Source organism: Salmo salar, chromosome ssa11 (genome assembly GCF_905237065.1).
Source record: "Salmo salar chromosome ssa11, Ssal_v3.1, whole genome shotgun sequence".
Lineage (NCBI taxonomy): Eukaryota > Metazoa > Chordata > Actinopteri > Salmoniformes > Salmonidae > Salmo > Salmo salar.
The window spans coordinates 6,596,938-6,611,998 of NC_059452.1; the positions used below are offsets into that span (position 1 = coordinate 6,596,938).

At 44.9% G+C, this 15,061-nt stretch overlaps 1 protein-coding gene across 1 annotated transcript in view; it reads right to left on the bottom strand.

Annotated features, from left to right (window-relative positions):
• The window catches only part of LOC106561908 (SH3 and multiple ankyrin repeat domains protein 2), a 271,718-nt gene that overhangs the window by 160,195 nt on the left and 96,462 nt on the right, over positions 1–15,061 (bottom strand). Inside the window, 1 exon segment of the mRNA XM_045688948.1 lies at positions 5,800–6,003. Within this exon segment, the coding sequence (XP_045544904.1) occupies positions 5,800–6,003 (204 nt within the window).

Consider the following 15,061-nt stretch of genomic DNA (forward strand, 5'->3'; position numbering starts at 1 on the left):
TCTCTCACCGTCGCCGCCTGCTATAGACCCCCCTCGGACCCTAGCTGTGCTCTGGACACCATATGTGAACTGATTGCCCCCCATCTATCTTCAGAGCTCGTGCTACTAGGTGACCTAAACTGGGACATGCTTAACACCCCAGCCATCCTACAATCCAAGCTTGATGCCCTCAATCTCACACAAATTATTAATGAACCCACCAGGTACAACCCCAAAGCCGCAAACACTGGCACCCTCATAGATATCATCCTAACCAACGTGCCCTCTAAATACACCTCTGCTGTTTTCAACCAAGATCTCAGCGATCACTGCCTCATTGCCTGCACCCGTAATGGGTCAACGACCTCCACTCATCACTGTCAAACGCTCCCTGAAACATTTCAACGAGCAAGCCTTTCTAATCGACCTCGCCCTGGTATCCTGGAAGGATATTGACCTCACCCCTCAGTCGAGGATGCCTGGTTATTTTTTTTAAATGCCTTCCTCACCATCTTAAATAAGCATGCCCCTTTCAAGAAATTTAGAACCAGGAACAGATATAGCCCTTGGTTCTCCCCAGACCTGACTGCCCTTAACCAACACAAAAATATCCTGTGGCGTTCTGCATTAGCATCGAACTGCCCCCGCGATATGCAACTTTTCAGGGAAGTTAGAAACCAATACACACAGGCAGTTAGAAACGCCAAGGCTAGCTTTTTCAAACAGAAATTTGCTTCCTGCAACTCAAACTCTAAAAAGTTCTGGGACATTGTAAAGTCCATGGAGAATAAGAACACCTCCTCCCAACTGCCCACTGCACTGAGGATAGGAAACTCTGTCACCACCGATAAGCCCACTATAATTGAGAATTTCAATAAGCATTTTTCTACGGCTGGCCATGCTTTCCACCTAACTACCCCTACTGCATTCAACAGCACTACACCCCCCACAGCTACTCGCCCAAGCCTCCCCCATTTCTCCTTCTCCCAAATCCATTCAGCTGATGTTCTGAAAGAGCTGCAAAATCTGGACCCCTACAAATCAGCTGGGCTTGACAATCTGGATCTGCCGAAATTATTGCAACCCCTATTACTAGCCTGTTCAACCTCTCTTTCGTGTCGTCTGAGATTCCCATTGATTGGAAAGCAGCTGCTGTCATCCCCCTCTTCAAAGGAGGTGACACTCTTGACCCAAATTGCTACAGACCTATATCCATCCTACCCTGCCTTTCTAAGGTCTTCGAAAGCCAAGTCAACAAACAGATTACCGACCATTTCGAATCCCACCGCACCCTCTCCGCTATGCAATCTGGTTTCAGAGCTGGTCATGTGTGCACCTCAGCCACGCTCAAGGTCCTAAATGACATCGTAACCGCCATCGATAAGAAACAATACTGTGCTGCCGTATTCATTGACCTGGCCAAAGCTTTTGACTCTGTTAATCACCACATACTCATCGGCAGACTCAGTAGCCTTGGTTTCTCAAACGATTGCGTCGCCTGGTTCACCAACTACTTCTCTGACAGAGTTCAGTGTGTCAAATCGGAGGGCCTGCTGTCCGGACCTCTGGCAGTCTCTATGGGGGTACCACAGGGTTCAATTCTTGGGCCAACTCTTTTCTCTGAATACATCAATGATGTCGCTCTTGCTGCTGGTGAATCTCTGTTCCACCTCTACGCAGACGACACCATTCTGTATACTTCTGGCCCTTCTTTGGACACTGTGTTAACAACCCTCCAGACGAGCTTCAATGCCATTCAACTCTCCTTCCGTGGTCTCCAACTGCTCCTAAACACAAGTAAAACTAAATGCATGCTCTTCAACCGATCGCTGCCTGCACCTGCCCGCCTGTCCAGCATCACTTCTCTGGACGGTTCTAACTTAGAATTTGTGGACAACTACAAATACCTAGGTGTCTGGTTAGACTGTAAACTCTCTTTCCAGACTCACATCAATCATCTCCAATCCAAAGTTAAATCTAGAATTGGGTTCCTATTTCGCAACAAAGCATCCTTCACTCATGCTGCCAAACATACCCTCGTAAAACTGACCATCCTACCAATCCTCGACTTCGGTGATGTCATTTACAAAATAGCCTCCAATACCCTACTCAACAAGCTGGATGCAGTCTATCACAGTGCCATCCGTTTTGTCACCAAAGCCCCATATACTACCCACCACTGCGACCTGTATGCTCTCGTTGGCTGGCCTTCGCTTCATAATCGTCGCCAAACACATTGGCTCCAGGTCATCTACAAGACCCTGCTAGGTAAAGTCCCCCCTTATCTCCGCTCACTGGTCACCATAGCAGCACCCACCTGTAGCATGCGCTCCAGCAGGTATATCTCTCTGGTCACCCCTAAAGCCAACTCCTCCTTTGGTCGTCTCTCCTTCCAGTTCTCTGCTGCCAATGACTGGAACGAACTACAAAACTCTCTGAAACTGGAAACACTTATCTCCCTCACTAGCTTTAAGCACCAGCTATCAGAGCAGCTCCCAGATCACTGCACCTGTACATAGCCCATCTATAATTTAGCCCAAACTACTACCTCTTCCCCTACTGTATTTATTTATTTTGCTCCTTTGCACCATATTATTTATATTTTAACTTTGAACTTTCTTCAAACTACAAATCTACCATTCCAGTGTTTTACTTGCTATACTTTATTTACTTTGCCACCATGCCAACCTTCCCTGTAGCTCAGTTGGTAGAGCATGGTGTTTGCAACACATGGTGTTTGCAACGCCAGGGTTGTGGGTTCGATTCCCACGGGGGGCCAGTACGAAAAAAAATAAAAAAATAATGTATGAAATGTAAGTCGCTCTGGATAAGAGCGTCTGCTAAATGACTAAAATGTAAATGGCCTTTTTTGCCTTTACTTCCCTTATCTCACATCATTTTCTCACATTGTATATAGTCTTATTTTTTTCTACTGCATCATTGATTGTATGTTGTTTTACTCCATGTGTAACTCTGTGTTTTTGTATGTTGTCGAACTGCTTTGCTTTATCTTGGCCAGGTCGCAATTGTAAATGAGAACTTGTTCTCAACTTGCCTACCTGGTTAAATAAAGGTTAAATAAAAAATTTTAAAAATTAAAAATAATGCCACTCCTATTTGCCATCTCATCAATCTAAGCCTACAGGAAAGTGTATGCCCTCAGGCATGGAGGGAAGCAAAAGTCATTCTGCTACCCATGAAGAGCAAAGCACCCTTTGCTGGCTCAAACAGCCGACCAATCCGCCTGCTACCAACCCTTAGTAAACTTCTGGAAAAATTGTGTTTAACCAGATACAATGCTATTTCACAGTAAACAAATGAACAACTGACTTTCAGCATGCTTATGTGGAAGGGCACTCAACATGTACAGCACTTACACAAGTGACTGATGATTGGCTGAAAGAAATTGATAATAAGAAGCTTGTGGAAGCTATTTTGTTAGACTTTAGTGCAGCTTTTTATCGATCCATAATCTGCTGAAAAACGTATGTGTTGGCTTTACATCTCCTGCTATATTGTGGATTGAGAGTTAACTGTCTAACAAAACACAGTGGGTATTCTTTATTGGAAGCCTCTCCAACCTAATCCAGGTAGAGTTGGACATTCCCCAGGGCTGTTGTCTAGGCCCCTTACTTTTTAAAATCTTTACTAACAACCTGCCACTGGCACTGAGTAAAGCCTGTGTGTCCAAATATGCTGATGACTCAACATTATACACGTTAGCTACCACAGCAATTGAAATCACTGCAACACTTAAGAGCTGCAGTCAGTTTTAGAATGGATGGCAAATATTAAACTAAATATAGAAAAATACAAAAAGCATTGTATTTGGGACAAACCATTCACTAAACCCTAAACTTAAACTGAATCTTGTAATGAATAATGTGGAAATTGATCAAGTTGAGCAGGATTTTAAACTGCCATGGTCAAAACATATTGATGCAACGGTAGCTAAGATGGGGAGAGGTCTGTCTGTTATAAATCGCTGTTCTCATTTCTTGACATTGCTATCAACAAAACAAGTCATACAGGCAATAGTTTTGTCGCACCTGGACTACTGCCCAGTCATATGGTCAAGTGCCACAAAATTACAATTGGCCCAGAACAGAGCAGCATGGCTGACCCTTAAATATACACAGAGAGCCAACATCAGTGACATGCATGTCAGTCTCTCCTAGGGCTGGGCGATATGGCCGAAATATCATATCACCATATTTAAAAACAATTAGACGGCATGACGGTATTTGACGGTATTTTATATTTTGGAATAATAAAGTTCTGAATTTGCTTTATGAGTAGTGCGTGACCCTCGGGTGGCAACACATGCATTCTAAATGATTTCAATGGGTCTTTCTCCATTGTGATTGTTTTATACTGTTCAATTCAACTTCAACCTAAAATAATTTTCAGCATTTTTATCAATTTCTGCATTTACTGCACTCATTTGAGATCCTTTCCACACTGCCACATAAGGCTGCATGATATTGGCAAATAATCTTTAACCAAATGTTGCAATTGCAATTTTACTTGCGATTTAGAGAAAAACACTCTGGGTGAATTTTTGGAATCATGGATATATAATTATTATTATAATACTATAGTTAGAATATAATAGTGGGCACGTTGAGTACTGTTTTGTTTTGACATGAAAACAAATTCAAATGCCAGGGAGGAGTTATTGTGACAGTGTAGGAACCAAAGTGTTGACAAGTGTTTCCTAGGGGACCCTATAATCTTTGGCTACATTGAATGTCTTCTCTTAGCTACTTCATGTAGCTAACATATTCATGCTTCACGGATTCTTCTTTGATTTAGAAGATACTGTTCCACAAACAACATGCTGATTTAGGTCTACACCATCACTGGTATTATCAGGCTGTATAGTTAATTATGTTTACACTGACTCAGTACATTTAGCTAGCCAGCTAACTAGCGATTAGCATTAACGGCTAACAAGATTAAGGCCCAATTTGCTAAGTCATACTAGCTGTTTGCAGATGTAAGAAACACAAACGAATAGTGTAATTATAGAACATAGTGGATTTATATTAAGAAGCAAAGTGAAAACAGCATTGTTGTCATCAACATTGTTGCATGTGCTGCATTCACCATGCAGACTGAATGCAAATGTCTCGTGGCCAATGAACAACAAAGGAAAGCTGTGTGGAAAGCAGCGTGAAGAGAGATGACTCAAGTAGCGAAGTAAACTATAAAAATGTACCTTATACACAGCGTATCGCATTTAACAAACCAAACATTCAAATACGCTATAGAAGGTCAAATAAAAACCTAAACTGGTCCGTGCATGAATACCGGTATATCGTAAAATACCAACCCTAAAAAACCCAACCCTAATCTCTCCTGGCTCAAAGTAGAGGAGAGATTGACTGCATCACTACTTGTCTTTGTGAGAGGTATTGACATGTTAAAAGCAACAAACTGTCTGTATGACTAGCACACAGCTCGGACACACATGCACACTCCGCAAGGCATGCTACCAGGGGTCTCTTCACAGTGCCCAAGTCCAGGACAGACTCTAGAATATGTACAGTACTACACAGAGCCGTAACTACGTGGAACTCTATTCCACATAAAGTAACTCCGCAAGCAATAAAATCAGACTTAAAAAATTGATAAAACTACACTTTATGGAACAACACAGACTTCAAAGAGACACACACACACATGCATACTAACAGTTCTTCTACACACACGCACATTTTTTATATTGTTGTATGGTGATATTATACTGCCTTGGCAGCAGCTAATGGGGAGCCATAATAAATATGTAACAACTTCAGTGATTTGCTGGCACTCTACCTCCAGAGATGGAACTCCTTTGCTGATTGGCTGTGGGTATTCCAGTAGGAGGCGTTCTTCATCCAGGAACTTCCCGTCTCGTCCGTTCATGGCGGGCTGGAAGAGGCCGTAGTTCAACACGTCCTTCAGACTCTGGTTCAACGTGCACAGGATCCTCTGCTTGGCAACCCACACGGTTGCGTTGGGGTTGAACCGCATACATTTCTGTGTGAGGGGTTTGGGTTATGGTTGAAAGGGGTGGGTTAGGGTTGAAAGGGGTAGGGTTAGAGAGGGGGAAAGAGAGAATCATGGTAAAAAAAAACGGATCACAGACTTTCAGTTGTAGGCCAAGAGCCTGGGCTTGAGCATTCCCACGCAAAACCATCACCAACATTTCCTTTACAAACACTATCCTACAAACACTAATACAGACACAGACCTAAAGGGATAGTTCACCCAAGTAAAACAATTACACATTGGTTTCCTTAACCTGTAAGCAGTCTATGGACAAGGTATGACAGCAATGCATGCTTTGGTTTAGTTCCACTTTCGACATGCTAACATTTTAGCATTTGTGGCACAAATCCCATTGAAGTCATGGGACCGATCTTAGCATTTGTTGCTCATCATGTCCAAATCATCCTGTTGTGACTTGGCTTCTAACAATAATCTGAAGACTGTTATTTATCTAATCAACCTAAATATGTTTAATTGTTACCCGATTAAATGAATCATTCAACAATTAACTCATCTGGGGCACCACAAGAGTGGTTCTTTAAAGAGTTACCATTTCCCAAACTAAACTCTAAAGGTCTTTACCTATTACATCTATAAACAGTCAATTTATTAATGATAACCTCGTATCATATCATCACTCTGAACAGTCGTAACCTCCTTACATCAGCCAAAACCCGAGCCTTACTTATGATTCAGTACTACACAAATTGGTTTAATGATTTATTTACTAGCTAACTAAATGGTAACACAGGATAAACATACACACTTAATTAATTAAAAACAGGTCCCTAGTGGACTGACAACAATATGGCTGCTTGTTACAAAAGACATGGAGAGGGTGAGAGAGAGAAAGGTACAGAGACACTTAACATTGGTACATTTTAGAAACTACTCTCACTGATAGCACTCCTATACTTTACACACGAACCGCTTGGAGTAAGAAATCATGAATGTATTTACGTGAAAATCCTTGTTTTCTCTCAGTGGCCATCTTGGAAAGGGTGTTGGACCTTTTTGGGGCACGCTTGTAAGGCTCTGATTGTCCAAAAGGGGTTTCTTGTTGTTCTCCTCTGCCGTCGTCCTGTATCCGGTGACTTGTTGTGTAGTCCTGAACTGACCTACAAGTTTATTGTCCTTCCATTCACTCTGGAAGATGCTTCTTTGAAGATAGGCTAGCCAGCTGTGTCGATGGTTCCCAGTGGGGTGGTGAGAGTAGCGTACTGCGTTGGTTTGAAAGGAGTAGTAGAATGGTTCCACTTCAATTCGCTTTTCTAGATACTTTACTTAGGACAGCTAATCAGCCGTCCCAGTGATTGTCCAGGAGGTGACTTTACCATCTCTACCTCGTGTTGAGATTCAGAGTTCAAACCACTTTAAACTTGAGCTGCAGCTCTACGTCTCTCTGGTCAGATATGTTAATTCTTAACCCATCATTTTATACAGTTTGTTCAAAAGGGCGGTTCTGTCAGGCTGATACGCTCTCTGACCTCACTCAGGGGGGTGACTTGTCACTGTGCAAAGTTAAGTATAACTATTATCTCTTATGGCTCCTAAAATCATGTCCCTCTCTTAACAAAAACACTTTAATTAGTTTTCATATTTCATGCACAACACAGTTTTAATGACATCACAAAATAACACACAATATGACATTAGTGTTTTATAGACCGCCTGTGACCATTCCCCACATTGTATTTTAGAAATGTTGTTCCAGTACTCGCTTTAGAACGTGTTAGAGTTTCGACGGGAAAAGTCTTCTTAAAACAAAGGACCATTCCTCTGGTGAACATTGGAGGGAAATGCTGAATGTTCTGTCCTTGATTTACAACAGGGTGTGAGGTGTTAGCCCCCACCAGTTCCCTCCTCCCCCCCTCTGCAGCTGAGAGGGGGTCTGGTGGAAGTTGTTTATGGCAAAGCTGACCTGAACTATTTGGATCCTAATAGGACAATCATGACAATCCGACAGTATCTAAAATGTTTGTGAAGTTCAACAATCTCACTTATAGTTGATTTGAAAAAATACTAATATCTTAACTTGAATGGGATTTGTGCCACAAATGCTAAAACATTAGCATGTGGAAACAGTGCAAGGGAAACTAAACCAATGTATGGATTGCTGTCATACCTTGTCCATAGACTGCTTACAGGGTAAGGAAGCCAATATCATTTTGTAATGTGGGTGAACTATCCCTTTAAAAAACATTGCCCATACAAACACATGTCCCACATCCTCTCTAAGTGCCACAGCCTCAGCTATGGCGCGGGTACAGCATGACTCAGTCACACCACACCACCCCACTGACCCCTCTCCTGCACCCAGCCAGATTACCTCAGAGCTGAACAAACAAGCAATACAGCTGCATCTGCCAGACCTGGATGAATCAGAGAGGATTATGGGCCACGGGCCGTGTCATTCCAGTTTGTTTGTTTGTGTTTGTCTCTCTCTCTCTCTGTGTGTGTGTGTGTGTGTGTGTGTGTGTGTGTGTGTGTGTGTGTGTGTGTGTGTGTGTGTTTGTGTGTTCACCTCCGGATCTGCTGCTCAGCTGGTGATAGTGGACCTGTGCCTGTGATAAAGACTGAGGCTGATGAACATTCTCTGAACTCTACCCATAATCCCCCCTGGCTGGCAGCAAGTAGGTGAGGAGGAGATGGAGGGATGGAGGGAAGGATAGAGGTGTACAGGAACAGATGTCTGGTACCTGTCTGTGGAGAGACAATGGGCTGTTTCCGCCTGGCTGAGGACCATTGCAACAGTACAGTATGTTACTTTGCTAGTACATCTCCCATCACGTTACATTATGCTCCAGCTTCATCGTGAGTGCATCTCAGAACAGTAAATAGAAAGGTTAGGTTTCAGGAGAAACTTTATGTAATATGGTCCTGTGTGCCTCAGTCGGTAAAACATGGTGCTTGCAACGCCAGGGTTGTGGGTTCAAATCAAAAATCGAATACAATATTCCCACAAGTTCGATTCCCACAAGAGACCAGTATGAAAAAAGTATGAAAATGTATAAAACTCAATACTGTAAGTCAATCTGGATAATAGCGTCTGCTAAATGACTAAAATGTAATTTTTGTTAATGAAATAGAACGCTAACATTTCAGGAGAAACTTTATAAAATAGTGAAGTAGCTATTTGACAGTGAAATGGCTGAAATGGGTTTGAAGTGCAACCCCAGCAGGCGTGGTATAGGGATGGAGAAAGAGAATAGAAGAGAAAGAAAAAGCAGAGGCAGTTTGTCACTGGGAAATACATCAACATACATGTAATCCTCTTTTCAATTCAAAGTGCTTTATTGGGATGGGAAACATATGTTTACATTGCCAAAGCAAGGGAAATAGATAATAAACAAAAGTGAAATAAACAACAATAAATGTACATTACACAATAAACATTACACTCAAAAAAGTTCCAAAAGAATAGAGACATTTCAAATATAGTCATATTGTGGCTACATACAGTGTTGTAACGATGTGAAAATAGTTAAAGTACAAAAGGGAACATAAATAGACATGGGTTGTTTTTACAATGGATGGTCTCTCTCTCTCGATAACACACACACACAGCCCACTGATGTTAAAACTACAGTCACCTGTCACGCCCTGGCCATAGAGAGGTTTTTATTCTCTATTTTGGTTAGGCCAGGGTGTGACTAGGGTGGGCATTCTATGTTCCTTTTTCTATGTTTTGGTATTTCTTTGTTTTGGCCGGGTATGGTTCTCAATCAGGGACAGCTGTCTATCGTTGTCTCTGATTGGGAACCATACTTAGGTAGCCTTTGCCCACAGGGTTGGTGTGGGTAGTTGTTTTCTGTTTGGTGTATTCACCTGACAGAGCTGTTGCGTTTTGTTCCACTTTGTTTTTTGTTTCAGTGTTCAGTTAAAATAAACATCATGAACACGTACCACGCTGCGCTTTGGTCTACTCCTTCTTCCACAGACGAACGTTACATCCCCAAGCGATAAACCGATCTAATGAAATCATCAAGTGCACTAACAAGCCCATGCTAATTACAATGAGTTTATGATGACTCAACATTAATGAATTGTAATTCAACCTAATAAGTAAGTTAATTGAATATATATGAGAGAGGAGGAATAGTTAATCCCAGTACTTTGATTTATTCAACACTATATAGGGTAAAAAACGACCTCATTTCAGATGCTCTTATGTGGGTGGTCTTGTACTGTGTAATTTGTGTGTGTGTGTGTGTTGTACGGCGGGGACGTGTTGAATTATTCAACCGTGTTAGTTTTCCTAGTGGACTGTGTGACCCAATCATGTGATCAAATACCACAGCTGAGCACTCAGTTTTGATGAATTTGGAATTATGGGTATTAGCACATACATGTGTGATCTCTCACACACACACACACACACACACACACACACACACACACACACACACACACACACACACACACACACACACACACACACACACACACACACACACACACACACACACACACACACACACACCTTTCCCTCTACATTCTGTACCAAAGACCAAGTTCATTACATCACAATTACATCAGGTTCATATGTAGGTCAACACAAATTGACCCTGAAGATCACCACCCACTGCAGAACAGATGCCATAACAGACGGTGATACAGCTCGACAGGATGCTCTCGACTGTGCATCTGTAAAAGTTTGTGAGGGTTTTTGGTGACTTCTTCAGCCTCCTGAGGTTGAAGAGGCGCTGTTGCGCCTTCTTCACCAATGTCTGTGAGGGTGGACCATTTCAGTTTGTCCATGATGTGTACGCCGAGGAACTTAAAACTTTCAACCTTCTCCACTACTGTCCCATCGATGTGGATAGGGGGGTGCTCCCTCTGCTGTTTCCTGAAGTCCACGATCATCTCCTTTGTTTTTATTGACGTTGAACGTGAGGTTATTTTCCTGACACCACACTCCGAGGGCCCTCACCTCCTCCATGTAGGCCGTCTCGTCATTGTTGGTAATCAAGCCTACCACTGTAGTGTTGTCTGCAAACTTGATGATTGAGTTGGAGGTGTGCATGGCCACGCAGTCATGGGTGAACAGGGAGTACAGGAGAGGGATGAGAACGCACCTTTATGGGGCCCCAGTGTTGAGGATCAGCGAGGTGGAGATGTTTCCTACCCTCACCACCTGGGGGCGGCCCGTCAAAGTCCAGGACCCAGTTGCACAGGGTGGGGTTCAGACCCAGGGTCTCGAGCTTAAGGACGAGTTTGGAGGGTACTATGGTGTTAAATGCTGAGCTGTAGACGATGAACAGCATTCTTACATAGATATTCCTGTTGTCCAGATGGGATAGGGCAGTGTGCAGTGTGATTGTGATTGCGTCGTCTGTGGACCTATTGGGGCGGTAAGCAAATTGGAGTGGGTCTAGAGTATCAGGTAGAGTGGAGGTGATATGATCCTTGACTAGTCTCTCAAAGCATTTCATGATGACGGAAGAGAGTGCTACGGGGCGATAGTCGTTTAGCTCAGTTACCTTAGCTTTCTTGGGAACAGGAACAATGGTGGCCCTCTTGAAGCATGTGGGAACAGCAGACTGGGATAGGGATTGATTGAATATGTCCGTAAACACACCAGCCAGCTGGTCTGCGCATACTCTGAGGATGCGGCTAGGGATGCCGTCTGGGCCGGCAGCCTTGCGAGGGTTAACACGTTTAAATGTTTTATTCACGTTGGCTGCGGTGAAGGAGAGGCCACAGGTTTTGGTAGCGGGCCGTGTCGGTGGCACTGTATTGTCCTCAAAGCGAGCAAAGAGGTTGTTAAGTTTGTCTGGGAGCAAGACATCGGGGTCCGCGACGGGGCTGGTTTTCTTTTTGTAGTCTGTGATTGACTGTAGACCCTGCCACATACCTCTCGTGTCTGAGCCGTTGAATTGCGACTCTACTTTGTTTCTATATTGTCGCTGAGCATGTTTAATTGCCTTGCGGAGAGAATGGCTACACTGTTTGTATTCGGTCATGTTTCTGGTCGCCTTGCCCTGATTAAAAGCAGTGGTTCGCGCTTTTAGTTTTGCGCGAATGCTGCCATCAATCCACGGTTTCTGGTTGGGGAAGGTTTTAATTGTCGCCGTGGGTACAACATCACCGATGCACTTGCTAATAAACTCGCTCACCGAATCAGCGTATACATCAATGTTGTTGTTCGACGCTATCCGGAACATATCCCAGTCCACGTGATCGAAGCAATCTTGAAGCGTGGAATAAGATTGGTCGGACCAGCGTTGAACAGACCTTGCCTGGACTGGGCACCGGCGCAGAGGAAGGCTCCGGCCTTGGAGAGGTACTGGAACGCTGTGCCTGGACTGGGCACCGGCGCAGAGGAAGGCTCCGGCCATGGCACTGGCGCAGGAAGCTCCGGGCCGTGGACCGTCACTGGAGGCTCCGGACCGTTGACCGTCACTGGAAGCTCCGGGCCGTTGACAGTCACTGGAAGCTCTGGTCCATTGACCGTCACTGGAAGCTCCGGGCCGTTGACCGTCACTGGAGACTCTGGACTGTGAACCATCATTGGAAGCTCTGGACTGTAAACCGTCGCTGGAGGTTCCGGGCTGTAGAGGCGCACTGGAGGCCTTGTGCGGGGATCAGGAACAGGACGTACCGGGCTGGGGAGGCGCACTGGAGGCCTGGTGCATGGAGCCGGCACAGGACGTACCGGGCTGGGGAGGCGCACTGGAGGCCTGGTGCGTGGAGCCGGCACAGGTGGCACCGGACTGGTGACACGCACTTCAGGGCGAGTGCAGGGAGCAGGCACAGAACGTACCGGGCTGAGGTTGGCGCACTGGAGGCCTGGTGCGTGGAGTCGGCACAGGACGTACCGGGCTGGTGACACGCACTTCAGGGAGGGTGCGGGGAGCTAGCACAGGGCTCATCAGACTGCTGACAGGCTCTTCAGGTCGAGTGCCGTGCAGAACACACCTACATAAAATTTCTCTCCTCTCTCTCTCTCCCAACTTCTCCTTCTCCTCCCTGACGGTCTCTGGCTCTTCAGGGCGAGTGCGAGGAGCTGGCACAGATGGCACCGGACAGGTGTCACGCTCTTCAGCACGCCTGCGCTGCAGCATACTCCTAGCCAAAACCTCTCTCCGGTATCCCTCATTGAACTCCTCCAGAGACTCCCATTCAGGCTCTGGCACACTTCGCTGCTCAGCCGTCCGCCCCATGTGCCCCCCCCCCAAAAAAAAATAAATATTGGGGTTTCTGTGGCTGTGGTCCCCGGCGTTGTCGCTGTCCTTCCTGTGTCCTCTGCGACTCCCGCCAAGGAAGGGTCTCCTGTCCTCCCATGATCTCCTCCCATGTCCAAAACTCCTTTACCTCATGAACACGCTGCTTGGTCCTTGTGTGGTGGGATATTCTGTCACGGTGCTGATAAGAGACAGACCAAGGCGCAGCATTTGTTGAGTTCCACATATTTATTTAAAGTGAAACTTCTTCAACCAAAACAATAAACAAGCAACACAACGTGACTACGTGGTGTAACAACCACCACCACAAACAAACAATATCCCACAAAGCAGGTGGGAACAGGGAACCCTTAAGTATGATCCCCAATTAGAGACCACGAACATCAGCTGCCTCTAATTGGGAACCAAACTAAGAGCACCAACATAGAAATGGAAAGACTAGAACACCCCCCTAGTCACGCTCTGACCTAAACACCATAGAGAACCAAGGGCTCTAGGGTCAGGGCGTGACAACAGAAAAACAGTTGTTCATTGTAGGTGTTCTCCCTCCCTCCAATTCAAAAGGACTTTATTGGCATGGGAAACATGTGTTTACATTGCCAAAGCAAGTGAAATGAACAATAAACAAAAGTGAGAAGACACAAAACAATAACAAAAACATATTAGAATTTAACAATAATTTGTGTCGAGGCACAGATCTGGGGAAGGGTGACAAACCATTTCTGCAGCAGTCCCCAAGAACACAGTGTCCTCCATCATTCTTAAATCGAAGAAGTTTGGAACCACTAAAACTCTTCCTAGAGCTGGCCGCCCAGCCAAACTGAGCAATCGGGGTTGAAGGGCCTTGGTAGGAAGGTGACCAAGAACATGATGGTCACTCTGACAGAGCTCCAGAGTTCCTCTGTGGAGAGGGGAGAAACTGCCAGAAGGACAACTATCTCTGCACCACTCCACCAATCAGGCCTTTATGGTAGAGTGGCCAGACGGAAGCCACTCCTCAGTAGAAGGCACATGACAGACCGTTTAGAGTTTGCCAAAAGGCACAAGAGTCTCTGGTCTGATGAAAGCAAGATTGAACTCTTTGGCCTGAATGCCAAGCGTCAGGTCTCGAGGAAACCATGCACCATACCTACGGTGAAGCATGGTAGTGGTAGCATCATGCTGTGGGGATGTTTTTCAGAGGCTGGAACTGGGAGACCAGTCAGGACCGAGGGAAAGATGAATGGAGCAAATTGCAGAGAGATCCTTGATGAAACCCTGCTCCAGACGCCCAGGACCTCAGACTGGGGCAAAGGTTCAACTTCCAGCAGGACAACAACCCTAAGCACCTTGCCAAGACAACATTGGAGTGGCTTCGCGACAAGTCTCTGAATGTCCTTGAGTGGCCCAGCCAGAGCCCGGACTTGAACCCAATCGAACATCTCTGAAGTGACCTGAAATTAGCTGTGCTCTCACAGTCCCCATCCAACCTGACAGAGCTTAAGAGGATCTGCAGAGAAGAATGGGAAAAACTCCACAAATACAGGTGTGCCAAGCTTGTAGCGTCATACCCAAGAAGACTCGAGACTGTAATTGCTGCCAAAGGTGCTTCAACAAAGTACTCAGTGAAGGTTCTGAATACTTGTGTAAATGTGATAGTTTTTTTTATTTTTAATACATTTGCAAAAAAAAATGTAAAACCAGTTTTTGTTCATCATTATGGGATATTGTGTGTAGATTGATGAGGGCTGAGGGGACTGTTCTCTAGGATCATCTCTCTGTAGGTGAGGGCTTTGTGGTGGAACGTGTGGGCATCGCTTCCTTTTAGGTGGTTGTAGAATTTAACAGCTCTTTTCTGGATAACTAGCAGGTATAGTCCC